General features: G+C 36.2%; 1 protein-coding gene across 1 annotated transcript in view; it reads right to left on the bottom strand.

Moving 5' to 3' along the window:
- Window positions 1-21788, bottom strand: part of LOC149838447 (threonine--tRNA ligase, chloroplastic/mitochondrial 2-like) — a 36075-nt gene extending 14287 nt beyond the window's left edge. Inside the window, exons 1-4 of the mRNA XM_090006600.1 lie at window positions 21346-21788; window positions 20146-20292; window positions 19868-20015; window positions 18750-19003 (exon numbers count right to left, since the gene is read on the bottom strand). Coding sequence (XP_089862726.1) covers window positions 18750-19003; window positions 19868-20015; window positions 20146-20292; window positions 21346-21687 — 891 coding nt within the window. The 5' untranslated portion in view covers window positions 21688-21788. The remainder of the gene's footprint in view (window positions 1-18749; window positions 19004-19867; window positions 20016-20145; window positions 20293-21345) is intronic.
- Window positions 21789-22094: the final 306 nt, after the last annotated feature.

Here is a 22094-nt window from a genome sequence, read left to right as displayed (position 1 = left end):
ATTTATTCTCTTCTTAGTTTCATACCTTTGCTAGCAACCCATCTGGGTTCAAGAAGAGTTGGTTCATCCCATAGTGGACCTAGATAACTAAAATAATTATGAACACTCATTTCACCTTATTTGATGGTTCGTAGTTTTTCTTGCAAGAAAAATTGTCTTGCAAGGTCCTTTTGGATATACATACCCTTCATAAAGAACCAAGTCTCATTGACTTTACGAAATTTAGCAATGTTGGCACGTATCTTGAGCTCAACATTGTTCATAAACCATGCAAGAATCTTATCATGGTTACTTTCTCAATCCTCTACCTTAGTTTGGTGATCTTGAATAGCTTTCATATGTGCATCACCTTCCAAGGCTTTCTTTTGATCTCCTTCTCTTTTGGTGAGCTTGAGTTGTGGCCTTGGGATAGTGTCCATCACATTGTTAAAATGTAAAACTGTACATATATTTATATATAATAATATTATATTATTATATATATATATAAATACATTTTTCATTTCTTTCATTTCTGTAATTTTTTTCTTTTATTTTTGTTTTTTTTCTTTATGTCATCTAGTTCAGTTTGAACTAGAATGACTGTTGCTAGTCAAGTCCTGTCCAGACTTGACTAGCAATAGAGCTGTTGGACTGACACATTCCAACAGCTCTAAATAGAGTTGTTGGACTGTGCCCAACAGCTCTATTGAGTCCTCTTTCAGCTGTGTATATAAAGGGGTGCAGCCCCTCTTGTATTTCACTCCAATGCTTCTTAAGCAATTGGTTTTTCATATCAATAAAGAATACATTTTTATTTTTATTTTGTTTCCAGTTATACCCTTTTTAAGGGTTATGCTTTAGTGTCATTCTTGACACTTGCTCTTGTTAATCTAAGCTTGTGTTTCGAAGATCCCCATTTCATTTCATGGTATCAGAGCCGCAGAAGTACTAAATCTTGAGGAAAAGCTGCCTCGGTTTCCGTGCCCATTTGCAAAAGTGTTCGCCACTTGAAGAGAAGTGTTTTATCACTTCATTGGAGAGGATTTCACATCTTGTTGTATTATTTTTTTTCTTTCTTTTTCATTTTCCTTCTTGTTTCTCTTCTATCCCTATTCTTTCTCTCCTTGTAATCGATGGATGACAATGATAAAGTCACCATCATGCCTATGAAACTAAGTGATACGAACTATGTAACATGGGCTTCAATCATGAAGCACCATATATGGGGAAAAGGCTTATGGGGGATTGTGGATGGTTCCGATTCGGAACCTAAGCTATCTCTTACTAAAAAGAAGGGAGATAAAGAGGTCCCTCTATCAGAAGAAGAGAAAATCAAGGTTATTGCCTCATACGAGAAGAAATGGAAAGAATGGAGAATATCTCATGTGAAGATAATGTCATGGCTTATCAATAGCGTTGACATTAAAAAATGCTCAAGTCTTGCCAAATTTGATCATGCTGATAAGGCATGGGAATACCTTAAGAATATGTATTCCCTTAAAGATATTGCACACGTGTGCAACCTCCAAGAAAAAGTTCGAATGATGACACAAGGAGACAAAACTATTCGTGAATATTACAATGGGTTGTCCGATCTTTGGGAAGAACTTTCCCTTTTAGAACCAAAGTGGCATTGTGCCGAAGACATCGAGCTTCGTCAGAAACAACTCGATGCTGAACATTTTTACCAGTTTATCACTGGATTAAGGCCGAAATTTGAAACCACTAAATCGGCCCTACTTCACCGGGGAAAAATTCCTTCTATTGTTGAAACTATTGAAGAGTTAACAATGGAAGAAAATCGTCTCCGGAAAGGTTCTTTAAAAATTGAAGATGATTCCGTTTTAGCCGTGTCTAGACCAGGGAATCATGTTCGATCATATAGGCCTCCTCACTTTAACCGACAAAATGGTGACTATGATAAGAAGAAAGTTATTTGTCATCACTGTCATGAACCGGGACACTACAGGCCACAAAGTCCCAAACTTAAGGAGCTGAGAGAAAAAAGAGCTCCAATTGCTGGATCGGAGCCTAAAGATCAGGATGCACCAGTTTCCCTGGCCCAACTAATGGAGATTCTTCAACCTCTCATCAAAGGTGTCTCTTCCTCATCTGAAGCTTCAACCGGCGCAGCAGCCTCATCTTTTTCTGATCTAGGTAAAATTTCTTGGCTTCTTGACTCTGGTGCATCTTTTCATATGACCCCAAATAATCAAAGTCTATCCAAATGTGTTAAAAATAAAACAAGTGTGTCAAAGGTCTTTACTGCTGATGAGACTTCTATTGAAATAGAAGGAATAGGAAATTTTGAAAAAATTTATAAAACAAAAAAAAAATTTATTCCAGAAATTAGACATGTTCCCAAGTTAAATTTAAATCTTTTATCTGTATCTCAAATTTCTGATTATGAGTGTAATATTTCTTTTTCTTCTCATGGTTGTTGGGTACAGGATTGTTAAAATATGTTGATCCTTAAATGTACATATATATATTTATATATATATAAAGATACGTATACATATATATATGTATACATATCTCTATTTATATATATATAAATATATATATTTTATCTTCCTAAAATACCCTCAAGGGTATTCTTGTAAATTAGCATTTTACGCATATTCCAATTGGAATATGCATTGTAATTTTTGTTTTATTTTTTTTTATTTTTTTTATATTTTTGGATTTCGTACCACATTGGGGGCCTCCCAAAAGTGACGTTGGGAGCCCCCAACGGTCACAAATGTGACCGTTGGGGGCTCTCCAACGTCCCCTTAGGGAGCCCCCAAGGTGGTCCCTTTTCATGCTTATAAATAAGGGATTTCCCCTTTGTATTTTGTATTCTCGTGGGAGCTTATGCTCCATTGTAATGGGGTTTTCACCCCTTCTCCATTATTCTTCAATGATATGTAACTTATGACTTTAAGTCATATTTTCCCCTTTTTATGGGTTTTATGTATTGGCACATTATGTGCGTGTGTTGTTTCCCTTTAATGGGTATATTTGCACTTTACGTGCATAAGTATGGGTTCATTATTGAACCCAAGGTATTCCAAGTCACTTTCTAACATGGTATCAGAGCAAGGTCACGATGGGGTTGTCTCTTGGTGCAACGGAAAGCGTGTCGCTCAAAGAAATGGTGAAGTATTCATTGCTCTTCCTAAAGTATGATGCTTTTGAAGTTATTCGGTATGTATCCCTTTTCTCAAAAAGTATTATGCATTTGAAAGTATGTTTCTTGCATATAGTTTGTTCGTTTGATGGTCATGATAGTTGAATTATTTCTTTTCACATTTCGTGTGCTCATATATTTTGAAAATATCTCCTAAATTTGGTGAAATCGTTTGTTGTCCCAATATAAAATTTGTGTCTATTTATCGAACTACTCACAGCATATAATAGTAATTTATGTTTTAAAAAAAAAAAATTACCTTCAATTATGTGAGATTTATAGTTCTTAAATAAGTATTTCATGATTGACCTATAAGTTAACTTTTAAAATTATATATGATCTCTTGCTAAAATAATGATCTTTGCTTAAAATTTCTTAACTCTCATATGAACCCTAATTTGATTTGAGTTCCTCTCTTGATTATGGATTTTAATGCATTTTTGAAAAATTTGATATAATCATTATATGAGAATCTCTCACATCTAAAATCTTTGTTGAATCCTAAAGTAGTTCTTGTTAATGATAACTTATAAGAACTCCTAAAAAGTTTTTCAATGTTTCTTTTTTGAAAAATTATTTATGATAAACCATTAGGAAAGATTGTTTTTAAAAAAGGAATTTCCCACATAGAATGCATAGTTCATCTATTGCATCCTTTTTTGGTATAAATGATTTCATTTTTCATCCTTATAAACTTGTTGGTTTGTATTTTTCATAAGGTTTCGAAATCTCTTAAAAATATCTTTAAAAATGCCTACATTGGCCATAATATAGTTTTAGTTGTCCTCAATTGCACTTGTCAAGCATGTAATTACATAATTGAAACTTGAGAATTTCAAGCATTGCTCTTTTTATAAAGTGCATACTTGCTCACTTTTGTGTATTTTTGTATTTTGTGCACATTTGCTTCTCAAAATTTTTGCGCTTGTATGCATTCTCTCTTTTTTTATGATATACATGCCTTAGTGCATGTTTGTTTACACCTTGGTGTGTATTTGTTCAAGTATTGTATGAGTGTTTTCGTGCACATCTTTTATAAAGCCTTGTGTGCTTACATGTGTATTGTCTCTTCGTAGACATTTTTGTATTATGGAGCCTTTATGCACATTTCTTACTGTGAAAAACATAATGAATTTAGATATTGAGTCCTTTTTAAATCATTGTAAGTGCTTATAGCACTTTGTACGTTTCCGCATATCTCATCTCAATCAAAGAATATTTAAAACTTGTTGTATGGGATTTAATCCCAAATCTATAAATTTTCAAGTACTTTTTCCTTGAGTATTGTGTTAAAGCCTTCTTTGTGAACCATCACGGTTCTTATGATTTCTTTGATTAAAAGCTTCATTGTCTTGATGAATTCTTTATGTTGTGGTCTTTTTGATACAAGACTTCTTTTAAAGATTAGGCATAATTCGTGTTTATGCAAAATTGTTTTTTATGGATTATATTGGACCTTTGATTCAATTTGTTAATCGGTCCTCTTTGTAAAAACTTTTTGGAAAATGATTCCTTATGTGTTTATTGCCCTTTTTGGCATTTATATTTGTCCATCACATGTTATTTAATGCATCATTTATTTGGCCTTATTATTGTCATATTAGAGATGTTTGTCGAGGTAAGTTATGGGCACCTCGTGTTGTATCATTTTAGATTGTCCACCTTCCATATTATAGATGGTTGTTGAGGTGAGTTATGGGCACCTTGGGACTCTAAAATGAGTTGATATTTGATCTCTAATTATGAGTGTGTCACTCTTTTTTTCTCTTGTGGCCATTGATGTTATGGATGCTTCTATGTAAATCTGATGGACATATGGTGTTTGAAACCTTAAATGCTTTAAGGTATATTTAAAATCAAGGTGTTTTGGGATTATAGCCCAACCTTTTATTTATGAATCTTATGAGTGCATTTGCACATTTGTGATTCTGAATGTTGTGCTTATTGTGCACATGTGTTCTTGTGTTTTTTCACAAGTGTTCTTGGTGTGTGTATGTTCACACATTTGTTCTAAAGAATATTATTTTATCATCTTGTTGAAGATACTTTTACATGCATTTATTCCAAAATGTTATTGTTATGAGTATTCATGTTTTAAAAGGAATATTGTTTCATTCGAGGTTTATTTTCATTACAAGTTTATTGCCTCAAAAGTCTTTTCCTTGTATGCCCATTATCTAAGTGTCATCATATGTAGACAAGAAGTTTATTACACCTTCGTATGTTTTTAGCCCTTTGTTGGCTTTTGCTCTCTTGGTCTAGTAGCTGAACACACTTGTCTTGAGTGTTTTTATATGTAGACAAGGCACGTTGATTCACACCATGGTGTGTGATTTTTAGCCTATGTTGGCGTTTGTGTCCTTGTTCTAGTCGCTTAAGATGTATGCCCATGGTTGGCTTATTTCACTCATTTCAAGTGCTATCATATGTAGACAAGAGATGTATTATGTTTTAGCCCATGGTTGGCTTATTACTCTTGTTCTAGTAGCTGAACATACTTGGTTTTAAGTGTATTTTTTACGTAGACAAGAGATACTTTTTAGTCCATGTTGGCATGTATTCTCTTGTTCTTGTCGTAGATGCACTTATTTCAAGTATTATTATATGTAGACAAGAGGTTCTTTTACACACCTTTGTGTGTGTTTTTGGCCTTTAATGGCTTTATATTCTTGATCTAGTAGCTTATACACTTGATTTATGGGTTTTGGAGGACTAATGAGGAAGATGTTTGTAATGGATAAACTATTGTTGAAATTTGCAAAATTTCATTCATGACTTGTGTTTTTTAAGCAAATCATATTTTTGATATGCATATCAAGTTGATTTCTTAGCATTTAATCTATATATTGAGTGCTTATGGTTTTTGCCACCCTTATATGCAAAATGTGTATTAAGTATGTCTTTCATAAATGATTTTAAAACCTTGTGAACTCTTGGGTTTATTTTGCCTAAAGTATGCTTGGAAACTTTGTTTCTCTTGTTTGGCACTTCATTACATGTTTGAAGCATGTTCATTAATGAGTTCTTTGAGTATTAATTCATTTCATGATAAGTATATGCATATGCTCTTTATGGCCTTTTTTTGGGCCCTCATTCAATAATGTTTATGTATATCATGCCTCTTCGTAGGCTTATTGAGGTGTCCCTTAGTGGACCATTTTGTTATTCCCCATTATGGGGTTATATTTGTCCAACGTTGGACCTTATGAATGCATTATGCATTCTTGGAATTTATTTCTGCATAATTTGCTTCCGCTCATTTTGTTTTAAACATGATATATGATTTTGAAACTTTGGTGTCATTTTTGCATAATTTGCATCTCTTCTAACCTGTGCTAGTTAGAAATGTTCCATTTGAATAAAAGTACAAAGATTTGTTTTACTTGTTTCTTTGTTGTTATTTCACAGGATCTTGGAGATAGGACAAAGAGAAGTACCCTGGATAGTTCGGGAAATTTGAAGACAATAGGAGGAAGGTCTTTTCAAGTTCCATTGCATCCTTGCCGGAGCCTCTTGGAGTCTTGCCCTTTGTTCAATCTTTTCGTTTCCCCGCAAAGATTGAGGGGGGGTGTTAAAATATGTTGATCCTTAAATGTACATATATATATTTATATATATATATATAAAAAGATACGTATACATATATATATATATGTATACATATCTCTATTTATATATATATAAATATATATATTTTATCTTCTTAAAATACCCTCAAGGGTATTCTTGTAAATTAGCATTTTACGCATATTCCAATTGGAATATGCATTGTAATTTTTGTTTTATTTTTATTTTTATTTTTTGTTTTTTATATTTTTGGATTTCGTACCACATTGGGGGCCTCCCAAAAGTGACGTTGGGAGCCCCCAACGGTCACAAATGTGACCGTTGGGGGCTCTCCAACGTCCCCTTTGGGAGCCCCCAAGGTGGTCCCTTTTCATGCTTATAAATAGGGGATTTCCCCTTTGTATTTTGTATTCTCGTGGGAGCTTATGCTCCATTGTAATGGGGTTTTCACCCCTTCTCCATTATTCTTCAATGATATGTAACTTATGACTTTAAGTCATATTTTCCCCTTTTTATGGGTTTTATGTATTGGCACATTATGTGCGTGTGTTGTTTCCCTTTAATGGGTATATTTGCACTTTACGTGCATAAGTATGGGTTCATTATTGAACCCAAGGTATTCCAAGTCACTTTCTAACACAGGATCGCCAGTCAGGCAAGCTGATTGGGGAAGGCCATAGAGAAGGAGGACTCTATTACATGGATTTTTTGGAAATGCCGAAGAAAGCTTTTTGTTATAATATTCAAAAAATAGAGTTGGAACTGTGGCATAAGAGACTTGGTCACTCACATATAGCCAAAATCCAACATTTTCCAAATCTAGGGAAATTTTGTAACTCTGAATCATTTTATTGTAAAGATTGTATTCTCGGCAAAATGAAAAGATTACCATTTCAGAACAGAACCTTTTTCTCTTCAAGACCACTTGAATTAATACACTCGGATGTTTGGGGTCCTGCAACAGTAATTTCTAAAGGAGGATTTGTTTACTATATTATTTTTGTCGATGATTTCTCCCGACATACGTGGATGTACTTTCTCAAACATAAGTCTGAAGTATTTTCATACTTTCAAATTTTTCATAATATGGTTAAAAACAAGTTTTAAAATGATATTACTATTTTTCGCACAGATTCAGGGGGAGAGTTTTTATCCACAGATTTTCAAAATTATCTTAAATTGCATGGCATCACACATCAAAGATCTTGTCCTTATACACCTCAACAAAATGGACTGGCAGAACGAAAACATCGCCATATTATAGAAACCACTAGGACTTTATTAATAGCAAATCAAGTCCCGAAAGACTTTTGGGCAGAAGTTGCCTTAACTGCCACCTATCTCATTAATAGGATGTCATCTTCTTCGTTACAAAATATCACTCCCATTGAAAAACTTATGAACATTTCTCCAGACTACTCTAGACTAAGAATATTTGGGTGCAAATGTTTCATATTTACTGACAAAAATGATAAACTTTCCCCTCGTGCGATTCCCTGTGCCTTTTTAGGATATGCTGAAAACCAGAAAGGTTATAGATGTTTTGACTTCAAAACTAATAAACTATATGTATCTAGAAATGTTTCCTTTCTTGAAAAGGAGAGCTTCTTTGATTTTAGAAAATTAAAAGACGTCACTGAGTACTCCTTTTTGCTAGATCTAACATCAACATCTGATGAATATGACCTTGACTGTAACTTTGATGATGATCAAAGAATTATTGATCTTAATGTTGAAAATGAAGAAGTTCATAGAGATACTAGTATTCAATATTTCAGGTGACAAGAGTCTAATCCTCCATATGCACTTGAGAAATATTCTAACATTCTAACTAGACAATCAACCCGAATCTCGAGGCCTCCAGGAAAGTTTGTATCATACGAGTCTTTCTCACCCACATATAGGGCAGTTATTGCATTAATTCACTCATATGAAGAACCATCCACATATTTTCAAGCAAAAAATGATATCAAATGGATAGAAGCCATGAAAGCTGAATTAGATGCACTTGAAAAGGCTTCTACATGGAATATTCAAGATCTTCCTCCAGGAAAGAAAACTATAGGATGTCGATGGGTTTATAAAATTAAAACCAAGAGTGATGGTACTCTTGAAAGATATAAAGCCCGTTTAGTAGCCAAAGGTTATGCCCAAGAATATGGGATTGATTATGAAGAAACCTTTGCTCCGGTGGCTCGTATGACTACTGTCCGAACCTTAATTGCCTTAGTTTCTATCAAAAAATGGTTTATTTTTCAAATGGATGTCAAAAATGCTTTTTTAAATGGAACGCTAGTTGAAGAAGTATATATATGGAACCCCCTCCTGGTCTAAGTATTCCTAAGGGTAAAGTCCTTCGCTTAGAAAAAGCTCTTTATGGACTTAAACAAGCACCAAAAGCTTGGTATGATAGGTTTAGTCGTGTTATGATTGATATTAGTTTTCAATTCTGTTTAACTGAAACTGTTTTGTTTATTAAGAATTCTGATGCAGGGATCATTGTGCTTCTTCTCTATGTGGATGATATGATCATCACCGGAAGCGATAAACAGGGAGTTGAAACAATCAAAACACTTCTTAAATCTCATTTTGAAATGACTGATTTGGGTTTGTTGAGATATTTTTTAGGCATTGAAGTTGCTTATTCTCCTAGAGGGTATTTATTATCTCAGACTAAATTTGCTTTTGATATTGTTTTCAGGTCTGGTATTACTGATGATAAGAAAGTCGACACTCCAGAAGTTGTTAATGTTAAAATGAAGATTGATGATGGAGAACTTCTTGCAGACCCTACTCCTTACAGACAGCTTGTCAGGGCACTTTCCTATCTATCCATTACCAGACCAGATATAGCACATGTTGTTCATACAGCAAGTCAATTTCAACATGCTCCTACTTCTGTTCATATGGGAGCAGTCATGCGTATTATCAGATACATCAAGTCCTCTCTTTCACAAGGATTTTTCTTATCTTCCTCCTCTTCTTTTGATTTAATTGCATATACTGATGCTGATTGGGGAGGTGATCCCAATAACATGCACTCAACCACTGGCTTTTGTGTCTTTTTAGGGGAATCATTAATCTCGTGAAGGTATAAAAAGCAGCAGAAGGTATCTCTCTCATCCAACGAAGCTGAATACAGAGCCATGGCAACCACGACCATGGAAGTAGTTTGGCTCCGACGACTGCTTGCTGACATGGGAGTTGAAGCAACAAAGGCTTCACAAATGTGTTGTGACAACAAAAGTGCGATCTATATTGTCAGTAACAGAACATTCCACGAACGCACCAAACACATCAAAATGGATTGTCACTACGTCATAGAGGAATATCTACACGGGATAATTGATCTGCCATATGTCACTTCAGAATATCAGTTAGCAGACTTCTTTACAAAGCCTCTTGCTGCTCCCCGATTTCACTTTCTCTTAGACAAACTTTCACTCATTGTACCGTAAGTTTGAGGGGGAGTGTTAAAATGTAAAACTGTACATATATGTATATATAATAATATTATATTATTATATATATATATAAATACATTTTTCATTTCTTTCATTTCTGTAATTTTTTTCCTTTATTTTTATTTTTTTTCTTTATGTCATCTAGTTCAGTTTGAACTAGAATGACTGTTGCTAGTCAAGTCCTGTCCAGACTTGACTAGCAATAGAGCTGTTGGACTGACACATTCCAACAGCTCTTAATAGAGTTGTTGGACTATGCCCAACAGCTCTATTGAGTCCTCTTTCAGCTGTGTATATAAAGGGGTGCAGCCCCTCTTGTATTTTACTCCAATGCTTCTTAAGCAATTGGTTTTTCATATCAATAAAGAATACATTTTTATTTTGTTTCCAGTTATACCCTTTTTAAGGGTTATGCTTTAGTGTCATTCTTGACACTTGCTCTTGTTAATCTAAGCTCGTGTTTCGAAGATCCCCATTTCATTTCACACATATCTCCAAAGTTTTTTGCCTTTGAGGTTATTTTCCATTGTGGATGCTCACACTATGTAGTTGGAGCCATTTAACTTGAAGGATAAATTGATCTTTTGTTCATGCTCCATCTTGAGTGATAGAAGAAAGAGGGAGAAAGAGAACAAAGCGCGTGAAAGTCACCACGAACACTTGATGATGCTTCCCACAAGACCAAGAGCACTATGGCTCTGAAATCATGTAATGAAATAGTGGGAAAAAATATAGAACCAATGCCACTAAGGGCTTACAAGATCACAATCACAACATGCACAAGCACAAGTCCACTAAGGGACAATACAATAGCCAACAAAAGGCAACACAAAAGGATAAAAAATGTATTAGCTTGATTTTTGTTCTCATTGGTTTATCCCTAACCTATTTAACTTGAGAATCAATGTGGCCTATATAATAAAAGGTGCAAAATGAAAAGCAGTTGTGTGATTGAATGCTGCAAACAAGTGATAATTGAAAATAGTCCTGCAAATCAATAACAGTCACACTTGAGTTATTAAGTTTGAGGGGGTAATAAAGGTTGGTGAGTTCCTTGGTTCATCCATAGCCATCAGTCAATGTTGACATGTTCATGACTTTCTTTTCACCCTGAGAGATTGTGAAATTCATGGCAGTACCCTACATTAATGGCCATCACCAAGGATAAGCAGGTGATTCCATTAAAAGGAAGGTACACTGGAAACATATAGAACCTTTCAATGTTACTTTTTGGACTAAAACGCCCTTGACGGTAACAAATAGAAGCCCCCGTGGCACTTTAAAATTTGCTTGTAACAGATGCTGCAATTTCCACTAAATGCCAGAGATGTTGAGAGCACCTTGTTTGCATGTGTGCGTGTGCAAGTAAGAAGAAACAAAAGTTGCAGTTAGCAAGCAGTATTAGCATCCTTTCAGTCTTCATAGGGACAAGGAAGACCAGAATAAGGGGTCCCTGAAAAGACGTGTTTGGGTCATGGGTCACGGTCCAGACCCGTGACCGTAATCATGTGTTATATTCCTTCATTAATGGCACATGTGTTATTGTATTCTATTGTAAAAGGGTATTTTAATACCCTAAAATCTTTGTATCAGTAATAGCATATAATGAAAGGTTCAGCAGCCGATTCCTGGATCGAGAATTTGGTTTTCTCTGCAGCTCCTTCACAATGAAACTCTAGTTTTATAAAATCTAACATGGTATCAGAGCCACGCTAGAGCTGGATCTGGGATTACTTCCAAAAAGGTATGTCTAAAAAGATTGTTTAGTCTCACAAGTCAGAAAATCGATTTTTTAATCTCTTCTTCTTCCTGCCTGCACTTCTCTCTCTCTCGTCATTGTCGTCGCCGTCGACGTCATCGTTACGCTGTGTCTCTCTAGTGATCTCGCTTCTTCGGTACCTCTTCTCTGTGTGTGCGGAGCACTTCAGTAACCCATCTTGATCAAATCTGATCAGATTCATATCTGATCACGTTTTTCGCTCATTGATAGTTTCTGTGTGGTCTTTTTTAATCTCAGTTTGGTTTTAAATCAACTTGTTGATCAGAATCAAATCTGATCAGGTAATCAGCAGTCTATCAACCTCATTTTTCTCCTTGTCAATCAGATCTGACTCCATCTGTCGTTTGACATTTTCATTATCTTTATCATTGAATGTTTTAAATCAAAATCGGGTCTGAGCTTCATTTATGTGTTTCTCTTAAATTTTCGTACTTAGTGATTACCGCCGTTTTTATTCACATCTGGATAATTACAGATCTGATCGGAATTCAATATTCCATCTAAATTAGATACCAGATTTGGTTTATTTCAGTTTTCCTCTTAATTATTGTTTATCGTTCTTCACATAGCCTGGTATAGTTTATTTTGCAAAAAAAAAGGGAAGTTCCAGTTATTTTTAGTCATCTGCGTGACTATTCTGTCAGCAGCAGCAACAACAAAAAAAAAAGACTGCAGGAATTTCCTTGAAGTTGAAAGTTGTCTTTCTATATACTGATTTCTTAGCTATTATCGGGTTGTGGGATAGACACATTCTCCCTATTCTTATCATAAAACATAGATCCATTTTCTTCTCAGTCGAACCTTTCTTCAAGCTTTCTTAATCAACTCGTGTCTGAAAAATTAAACAATTCCAATTTCCTGACTTGGAAGAGGCAGATCATTCCTTTCATTAGGAGTCAGGATCTTTCTGGACATCTGGATGGATCTGTTTCAGTTCCTCTAGAGTTTATATCATATGAGGAAAAGGACAATAAAGGAGCATCTACCATAATATATGTTAGAAATCCAGAATTTGTGGCTTTGATGAAAAGAGATCAGGCGCTAGTTGCTTACATTACCTCTACATTGTCACAAGAGGTGCTTGTGACAATTCCAGATGACTGCACTGCCATGCAACTTTGGAACAGACTAGTTCAGACATATTCACAGGTTTCTCAGACCAGGATTGTATTTCTTAAAAGGGAATTTCAGATGACTATCATGGAATACTCAAACAAAATGAAGATCATCACAAATCAATTAGCAGTGGTTGGGTGTGCAGTGACTGATAAAGATATGGTACAGCAAACTCTGAGTGGATTGGGGTCTGACTATCATATGATTATTACTTCCTTATTGTGTTTACCTGATCTGCCCAGATTTGAAGACCTACGTGCAAAACTACTTCAATATGAGATGAACTTGAAAGGGTTTTCTGAAGAATCGCATATGCATACAGGGACGCAAGAGGTCATTGCCACAGGGGTAGCCTATGGACGAGGACGAGAAAATTATGATGTTAAGGGAAGAGGAGGACAAGGAAGAAGTGGACAAGGAGGCTGTGGGCTATTACCTACACCCAACATACATCCCAACTCACAGCGACAAAGGCCAATCCCTACTTGTTTTTTGTGTAATAAAAGGGGGCACATCAAAGCTAATTGTTGGTTTAATCCCCTAAATAAAGGGAAATCAACACAGACTGAAGCAAAGAGAGGAACAGACAGCATAAAGGCCAGCAGAGAAGTAAAAGAATTGTTATTGTCAGCCCTGGCAGGATTAAACCTGAAACAGAATGAGGAAGGTACTTGGTACGTGGACTCTGGGGCAGCGACTCATGTTACTGGTGATGCTGGTAAGCTCCTAAACCTTGTTCCTTACATTGGTAGAAATAGTATAGTCACTAGGGATGGATCCCACCATCCTATCTCTCATATTGGAAATTTCGTTATACCCATGACAAAGTCCTCTCTTAGTCTTTCAAAGGTTCTTTATGCTCCCAACATCAAGAAAAATATTATTTTGGTTTTCAAGCTTGTTGATGATGTCAATGCTTCAGTTGAATTTACTCCTCCTTCTGTTCTTGTCAAGGATCTCTGCACGAGGGAAATGTTCGCTAAAGGAAAACGACAAGGCAATATGTATGTTTTCCAAGAAGATCCTTTCGCTCGTGTTCGCCCTCTTGACCCAAACTTGAAGTTCTCCTCATCATCGCCCTCAGTGATTCCTACATGTGTTTTTAGTGTCTCTAAATCCAATAAGCCAAATCTTTGGCATGGTCGTTTAGGTCATTGCAGTAGTAGTTTCATTGAGAAGTTTGTTTCAAATAACCTCATTCCCAAGTCTAGTTTAGGAATAAATGTCAATGACAACAAATGTTCTAGTTGTCTCTTATGTAAGAGTCATGTTTTACCTTTTCATTCTATCAATAAAAGAGCTTCAAGACCCTTTGAGATTATTTGTTCTGATGTTTGGGGACCTACCCCAGTTGCTTCTTTATCTGGAACTAGATATTATCTTATATTTGTTGACAGTTATTCTCATTATACTTGGATTTTCTTTATAAAACACAAGTCTGAGACCTTCAAGTTGTTTCAAAATTTTCACACCTTTTTCAAGAATCAATTTTCTAAAAACATTCTTTGTTTCTAATGTGATGAAGGAGGTGAATTCTCTTCAAGTGATTTTACTAACTTTCTTCGAAGTAATGGAATAAAGAAAAGGGTGTATTGCTCTCATACACCTCAGCAGAATGGGATTGCTGAAAGGAAGCATCGCCATATTGTTGAGAGTGCAATGAGTATGATACATGATAGTAATCTTTCGATTACTCTATGGACAGAAGCCTTTCATTCAACAGTCCATGTGATAAATCGATTGCCCATGATTATTTTGGAGAACAAATCTCCTTACTTTTCCCTATTTGAAGTTCAGCCCAACTATCATGATTTGTGTGTGTTTGGTTGTGTATGTTATGCTCATATTGACAGTTCAATGAGACATAAGTTTCAGGACAAGGCCTTAAAGTGCAGGTTTGTGGGATATGCAGATGACTATAAAGGATACATGTGTTATGATCCCATGAGCAAGCGCATCAAAATATCAAGAAATGTTATCTTCGATGAATTGAATTTTGATCATCAACGCATTACTTCTGAATCAAATTCCAAAGTTGAGGTCTATCATCCTTGGTTGAATTCTGAACTTTTCTCCGCCACTAGTGATATTTGTTCTTCAGATTGTGATCAGAAGGATAAAGGATCTATGTCTGCTGATAGGCTGATTGCACAAGAGAGTACAGAGTCATCTTTGGTTCCAGAAAGGTATAAAGGTCTTGTTTATACCCGACGAGAAAGGGATGCACCCACTAACTTTAATCAGGAAATGGATACACTTTCTACATCCACTCCTACCTTTGAGGTTAGTAGACCCACCCGCTCTCGTCATCTGATAGAAAGATGGGTCAGTTATGAAAAAATTTCACTGGACTTTCAACTTTTTTTAACTGCCTTGAGCAAGGAAGATGAGCCCACAACATTTTCTCAAGCAGCAAATTCTAAAAGATGGGTTGAAGCAATGAATGAAGAAATAGAAGCACTACATGAATGTAGTACCTGGGATGTTGTTCCCAGACCACCTGACAGAAATGTAGTTGGGTCGAAATGGGTGTACAAAATAAAGTACAAACCGGATGGGACTATAGAACGGTACAAGGCAAGATTTGTCGCAAAAGGATTTACACAGGAGCAAGGACAGGATTATGATGAGAGCTTTAGTCCAATTGTGAAAATGGGGACAATCAGAGTCATACTATCTTTAGTTGTTAAACATCAGTGGACAATTAGTCAACTTGATGTCAAAAATGTTTTTCTCCATGAAAATTTGAAGGAGAAAGTATACATAGAACAACCCACTGGCTATGCAGAAGGCAATCCTACAAAATACGTATGCAAACTAAAAAGAGCGATATACGGATTGAAGCAGGCATCCCGTTCCTGGTTTGATAGTTTCTATCTTGAAATACAAAAATATGGTTTTAGGCGATCTCTCTTTGACCATTCCTTGTTTATATTCAAGAACCAAGATGTGGTCACTCTGCTGTTAATATATGTGGATGATATTGTCATCACAGGTAATTCCAAAGTTCATATTGAGGAGGTCAAACATCTCTTGAATCAGAGATTCAAAATAAAGAATCTTGGAAAATTGTGATACTTCCTTGGAGTTGAAGTTGACAGTACTTCTGAAGGAATGACTCCCACCCAACAAAAGTACACTATTGATGTTCTTAATAAGGCTATTATGAAAATTTGCAAACCCTTAGAAACTCCTAGCGTCCTTCACCAGAAACTCAATTCTCAAGATGGAGATCTATATGAGAATCCTACAAAATATCGTAGCATAATAGGCATGTTGCAATATCTTACTTTCACTAGACCTGATATTGTTTACTCAGTAAATCAGGTCTCTCAGTTCATGCATGAGCCGCGTGAAGGACATATGGAAGCAGTTAAACGAACACTTCGGTACTTGAAGGGAACGGTTGGGGATGGCTTTTTGTATAGAAAAAGGACAAATGAGAAAAATGAACATGAAATTATTGTCTATACTGATGCAGACTGGGCAGAAGATCCAAATGAACGCAGATCTGTATCCGGCTATTGTGTGTTTGTTGGGATGAATTTGGTATCCTAGAGTAGTAAGAAACAAAAGGTTGTTGCTAAATCAGGTACAGAAGCCGAGTATAGGTCAATGGTAGCCACTACTGCTGAAGCTACCCGGATTAGGCAATTACTGACAGAAGTAGGAGAATCGATCTCTCGATCCCTCCTTTTATGTGATAATCAAAGTGCCATCAATATGTCCTTTAATCCCATTTATCACAGTCGTGCCAAACACGTCGAAATAGATAAACATTTTGTGAGACAAAAGGTAGATGAGAAGGAGATTGAGCCTGAATTTGTATGGACTACTGATCAAGTGGCTGATATATTCACAAAAGGATTGACTAAAGACAGGTTTTGGATGTTAAAAGGCAAGTTGTTCATGGTTCAAAACCATGCACAACTTGAAGGAGGGTGAAAAGACGTGTTTGGGTCACGGGTCAGGGTCCAGACCCATGACCGTAATCATGTGTTATATTCCTTCATTAATGGCACATGTGTTATTGTATTCTGTTGTAAAAGGGTATTTTAGTACCCTAAAATCTTTGTATCAGTAATAGCATATAATGAAAGGTTCAACATCCGATTCCTGGATCGAGAATCTGGTTTTCTCTGCAGCTGCTCTCTCTCTCTGTTTTTCACCCTTCACGCATGATGAAACTCTGGTTTTATAAAATCTAACAGTCCCAAGGCATCTATTGTAGCAATTGACTTCAATAGAGTAACAAGATCCATATAAGATCCTGCACTCTCCAAACATGAGTCGGTTATGTACCTGCATAGGGTGTGCTAAAGTTACAGTAGTGAGTTCAGTACACAGCACGAGAGAGAGAGAGAGAGAGAGCATCTAGAGTTAGTAGTACCATAGTATTGTAGCAGGTTAGAGGATCTCAATCAACTGAAGAGGAGTCATCATATTGCATGAGTCTAATTGCTAACAATTCCTGGTATCTAGCAGTGGGCAGGTCAATTTTCATTCCATTAGCAGAGAAGGATGAATATCTGATACATATCTGGTACGCCATCAGTTCTAGGAAATAAAGCAAATGCTAAAACCACAGCTAGTGTTCAATCTGTTCCTTTATATCTGCAGCACACACTGAATGTTCTTGAATAGTTAAATAGTCTTTCCAGAATTCATCACATTTGCGATGGAAAGAAAAAATTTCAAATTTTTTATTGTACTTGCACCAGAATTACATGGAAAATTTATGAGATTTTGATCTCGTATGTGTGGTTCAGCATGCAAGAGCCTGCACAGGAAAGTAGAGAGAGAGAGAGAGAAAGAGAGAGATGCAGAATCGGCTGGGGCGGCACACTACATGCTCGACCTCCAAACCCTAACATTTATAAAATACAAGGAGTATACAACGAGTCTTGTAATATCAGAGATATTACAAGGATGCCATTAATGAAGATGAATTTAGCATGTGTGTTTCATTTAATATGCCATGCATATGGATCTGGATCCAGATCCATACGCATGATATATTTTAACACCCTCCCTCAAGTTGTACGTGATTTTGGAGCATGTACAACTTGCTCTTCAATAACCAAAATTGGCGTCCTGTTAACCCCTTGGTAAACAGGTCTGCCACTTGATCTTTTGTTCGAACATGACGTAGTTCTATCTCCTTCATCTCGACTTTCTGCCGTATGAAATGTTGATCAATCTCAATGTGCTTCGTTCTGCTATGCTGGATAGGATTACATGCAATGTTTATTGCACTTTGATTGTCACATAGAAGAAATGATCGAATAATTGTCTCCCCAAGATCACTCAATAAGGTTCAGCCTGCAAGAGCCTGCACAGGAAAGTAGAGAGAGAGAGAGATGCAGAATCGGCTGGGGCGGCACACTACATGCTCGACCTCCAAACCCTAACATTTATAAAATACAAGTATACAACGAGTCTTGTAATATCAGAGATATTACAAGGATGCCATTAATGAAGATGAATTTAGCATGTGTGTTTCATTTAATATGCCATGCGTATGGATCTGGATCCAGATCCATACGCATGATATATTTTAACAAAATTTACTTCACCCACCTATCTGACAGCATATACCTAAATTGAATAGGAGCAATAATAAAAATGTATATCCTCCCCAAAAACTGAAAGTAAAAGAAGGCACCTGTATAGAAAACAAATCAAGTTCTTGGCCAAGGCGCCTATGATCGCGGCGTTTTGCTTCCTCTTTTAAATAGAGATAAGCCTTCAACTGTTCTTCATTTTCCCAGGCTGTGCCATATATTCTCTGCAACATTGGCTTACTTTCATCCCCTCTCCAATACGCCCCAGCCACAGATTCAAGCATGACAGCATTCTTGTTAATATGGCCAGTGCTTTCGACATGGGGTCCAGCACATAAGTCCCACCATTTGTTTCCTGCTTATGCAACCAGTTGCTTTAGAATTGATATTTATGCATGGAGAAGTTTTAGATAGAGAAGTATGCATATGCTTGATTGTGAACAAAACCAGGAGAAACAAACACATCATATAATTTGCAAAAACAATACAAATTTCAGTCAGATAAGAAAATTCATGAACTATTCACCATATTCCTGCATCATGTCAGGACAAAGTTATATTGCTTAAACCTACAACGACCATGATTAACCCCAAAAGCAGCTAGCATCCAATAATATAACTACATAATGTACACATCTACTAAAGGGTTGATAGCATCTATGTTTGTCAATAATAAATATATTAGAGACACAAAAGGAAGTAAATATCAATATTTTCTCTTCAAAATGATAACGCATTTGGACTTGTAAATCGAATGCTGGTTGAAAAATAAGTCCATAACAATTCATATTAATCTGCCAAATTTTTAAATATATGGGAATGAAAGGTCAATAGTCAAAAACATGAAGCTGCAAGACCTGGAGGCCTGGAAGACAAAAAAAGGAAACATATCTATAAAGTTTGACCTAAAAATAAAACTTGAATTAGAAAACCCCATTCTTGTCATAATAATTCGATTTGATGGATGTAATGTTAACCACAAAGAGTACATGGTAAGTTTCCAAATTATAGGAACATAATAACTCACTTATATTCCATATAAATTTTCCAGTGCTTTCTATAGTCTTTCCAGTGACCCATAGTCAGCGAATTTCAATGTCAGAGATCCTCCAGCTAAAAAATGTGAAATGAAACAAATAGAATATATGCCAAATGATTGAAGAACTTGGAAAGAATACATGTCACACACTTGAAAGAATAGTGAAGTTACTGTACTGACCTATATGATATATTGTGATCGGATCTGTCTTAATACTTTCAAGAATTTCCAACTTGTAATGCTCGCCAATTGCTTCTATCCGTCTTTGAGCTTCTGCCCTTGAAACCTCTTCCCTTATCAGAGGAAAATTTTGCCTGATAATGTGATCCTACAGAGGATGTCAGAAATAAATTCCAGACCCTGAAACAAATAATTTAAGGAATATTCACAAGGTATGTATGGTGATAAAGACCTTCCTAAAAAAATGAAGAAATGATTTAATAGAAATATCTGCTGACCATTTCCTTTTTTATTCTCTTCAGGTCCTTGTCTGTTACAGGTTCCATATCAAAATCGTAGTAAAAACCAGTGTTGATCCATGGGCCTATTGTCACTTTAGCATCAGGGAAGAGCTTTTGCACTGCCATGGCCATTACATGTGCACACTGCATGATTGTAAAACAATAATCAAACCTAAGAAGGAAAGAAATTAATAGCAACGATCTAAAAGCATAAGAGCATAAAATCCACTGCAGTTAAGATCTGAAGGGTGATTTTAATGTTTTCTTTCAGGATTCTGTATCTTACTGAAACTGGCAACGTGAGCAGAATGCGTTAAGCGCCCAACTCATTTCAATGCATAATTTGACAAAGCTTGGTAAGATTAGGAAGATAAACTATTATACTATTTGAGACAAGTGGCATGAGGGATAATACAGGGTCATATCATGAGAGCAGCTAAAGTGAATCTTCACGCAAAATTATGCTTTTGAGATCTTCTCTGCAGGATGGGAGCTCAAATTCGGCCCTTCCCCAGCTTAAGGGGATGCTAGAACGGCGTAAGAAAGTACACATGACAAGTAAGATTCCAAATACCTGGCAAATGGTAGAGAATTGAAGAACCAAGAACATTAAGAATTCAAGTGGTGCATATGGTGGTTAGCGAAGAGAACTATAATACTTATTGGGTTGTCAGAGAACGCATAAAAATCACCGAACAGAAAGCAAATGAGTCACAACCAAGTAAGTTTTCAGGTACTCTTCCAATTGTAAGGAATTGAAGAACCAAGAAGGAGCAGAACCAAAGTGACGCATTTGGTGGCTAATAAAAAGAACTCTATTCCATCATCAGAAAAAGAAGAAAATAATTGTTTTCTTATTGGGGTATCAGAAACGACATGAAAAACACCAAATACAAAGTGAAAAAATCACAACCAAGTAGTCTGCAGATACTCTGACAATTGCAAGAAATTGAAGAACCAAGAAAATGCATTTGATGGTTAACCAAAAGAAGTGTATTTAGTTTTTGGTGCGTCATAGAACTTATGAAAAATACCAAAAGAAAGAAATTAAATCCCAACGAAGTGAGAAACAGAAAACTTTTCATATACCCATCAAACTCCACCAGCACAGTAGTAAATGAGCATCACCTTCTAACAAAAACAATAAATTTTTCGAAAAAAAAACAGAAAATACATAATGAAACGAATAGTCCTTACGGTATGGCGAACCCGGAGGAGATTGGGGGACTCGTTGGTGGGAAGAACGACCGACGCGAGCGAACTTCTGTCCGAAGCATCCGAGGACTCCTCCGCCCCAGTTGGGACGTCTGGAGCAGTGGCCAAAGACGAAGAAGGGGTGGACGTCCTCCGAAGCTCCCTCGCTACTTGGGTTCCTAGGCGTTTGGAGAGGCGAAAAGAAGGGGATGGAAAATCTGAGCTTGGAATTCTGAAACGAGGATTGGTGGGGGAAATCTTCCTGTTTTGAGGGAAGGAAAGAGAGTGGTGGGGAAGAAGGGATTGCAGAGAAGCGAAGAAGATTGACGAGTGGGAAGAAGCCATCGTGGGAGAGGGCCTGCAGAAGCAGCGGAAACGCTTACTGCGTTCTCTTGTTGAGCTTGAGCCTCGCCATCTTAACGCCTCGTCGTGTGGTTGGAATTCGCCACTCTTTCTTGCTTCTGAAATCCATTGATATTTCTTCGCGTCAAAAATATCGGCACTATTTTAAAATATCGTAATTTTATCGGAATATTTTCAGAAGACGATAGAATACCAAAAGGCGTGATATTTTCATCATATCGATTATCTTAACATTTTTTTTCTAATCTCAACATTAACACAGTAGAAACACTTTTTTCAATATTTTTATATTTTTTATTTGTATATTTGCATGTAGTTGATACGGTTATGTCCGATATATCTCCGAGAGAAAATACAAAATTTTCAAAATCTGCGAGATTTTTTTTTCA

This window comes from Nuphar pumila, chromosome 5 (genome assembly GCF_984573655.1).
Source record: "Nuphar pumila chromosome 5, dmNupPumi1.hap1.1, whole genome shotgun sequence".
Taxonomy (NCBI): domain Eukaryota; kingdom Viridiplantae; phylum Streptophyta; class Magnoliopsida; order Nymphaeales; family Nymphaeaceae; genus Nuphar; species Nuphar pumila.
Note: the sequence above shows the minus strand (reverse complement) of the source record. Positions and strands in the feature narration are given on the sequence as shown.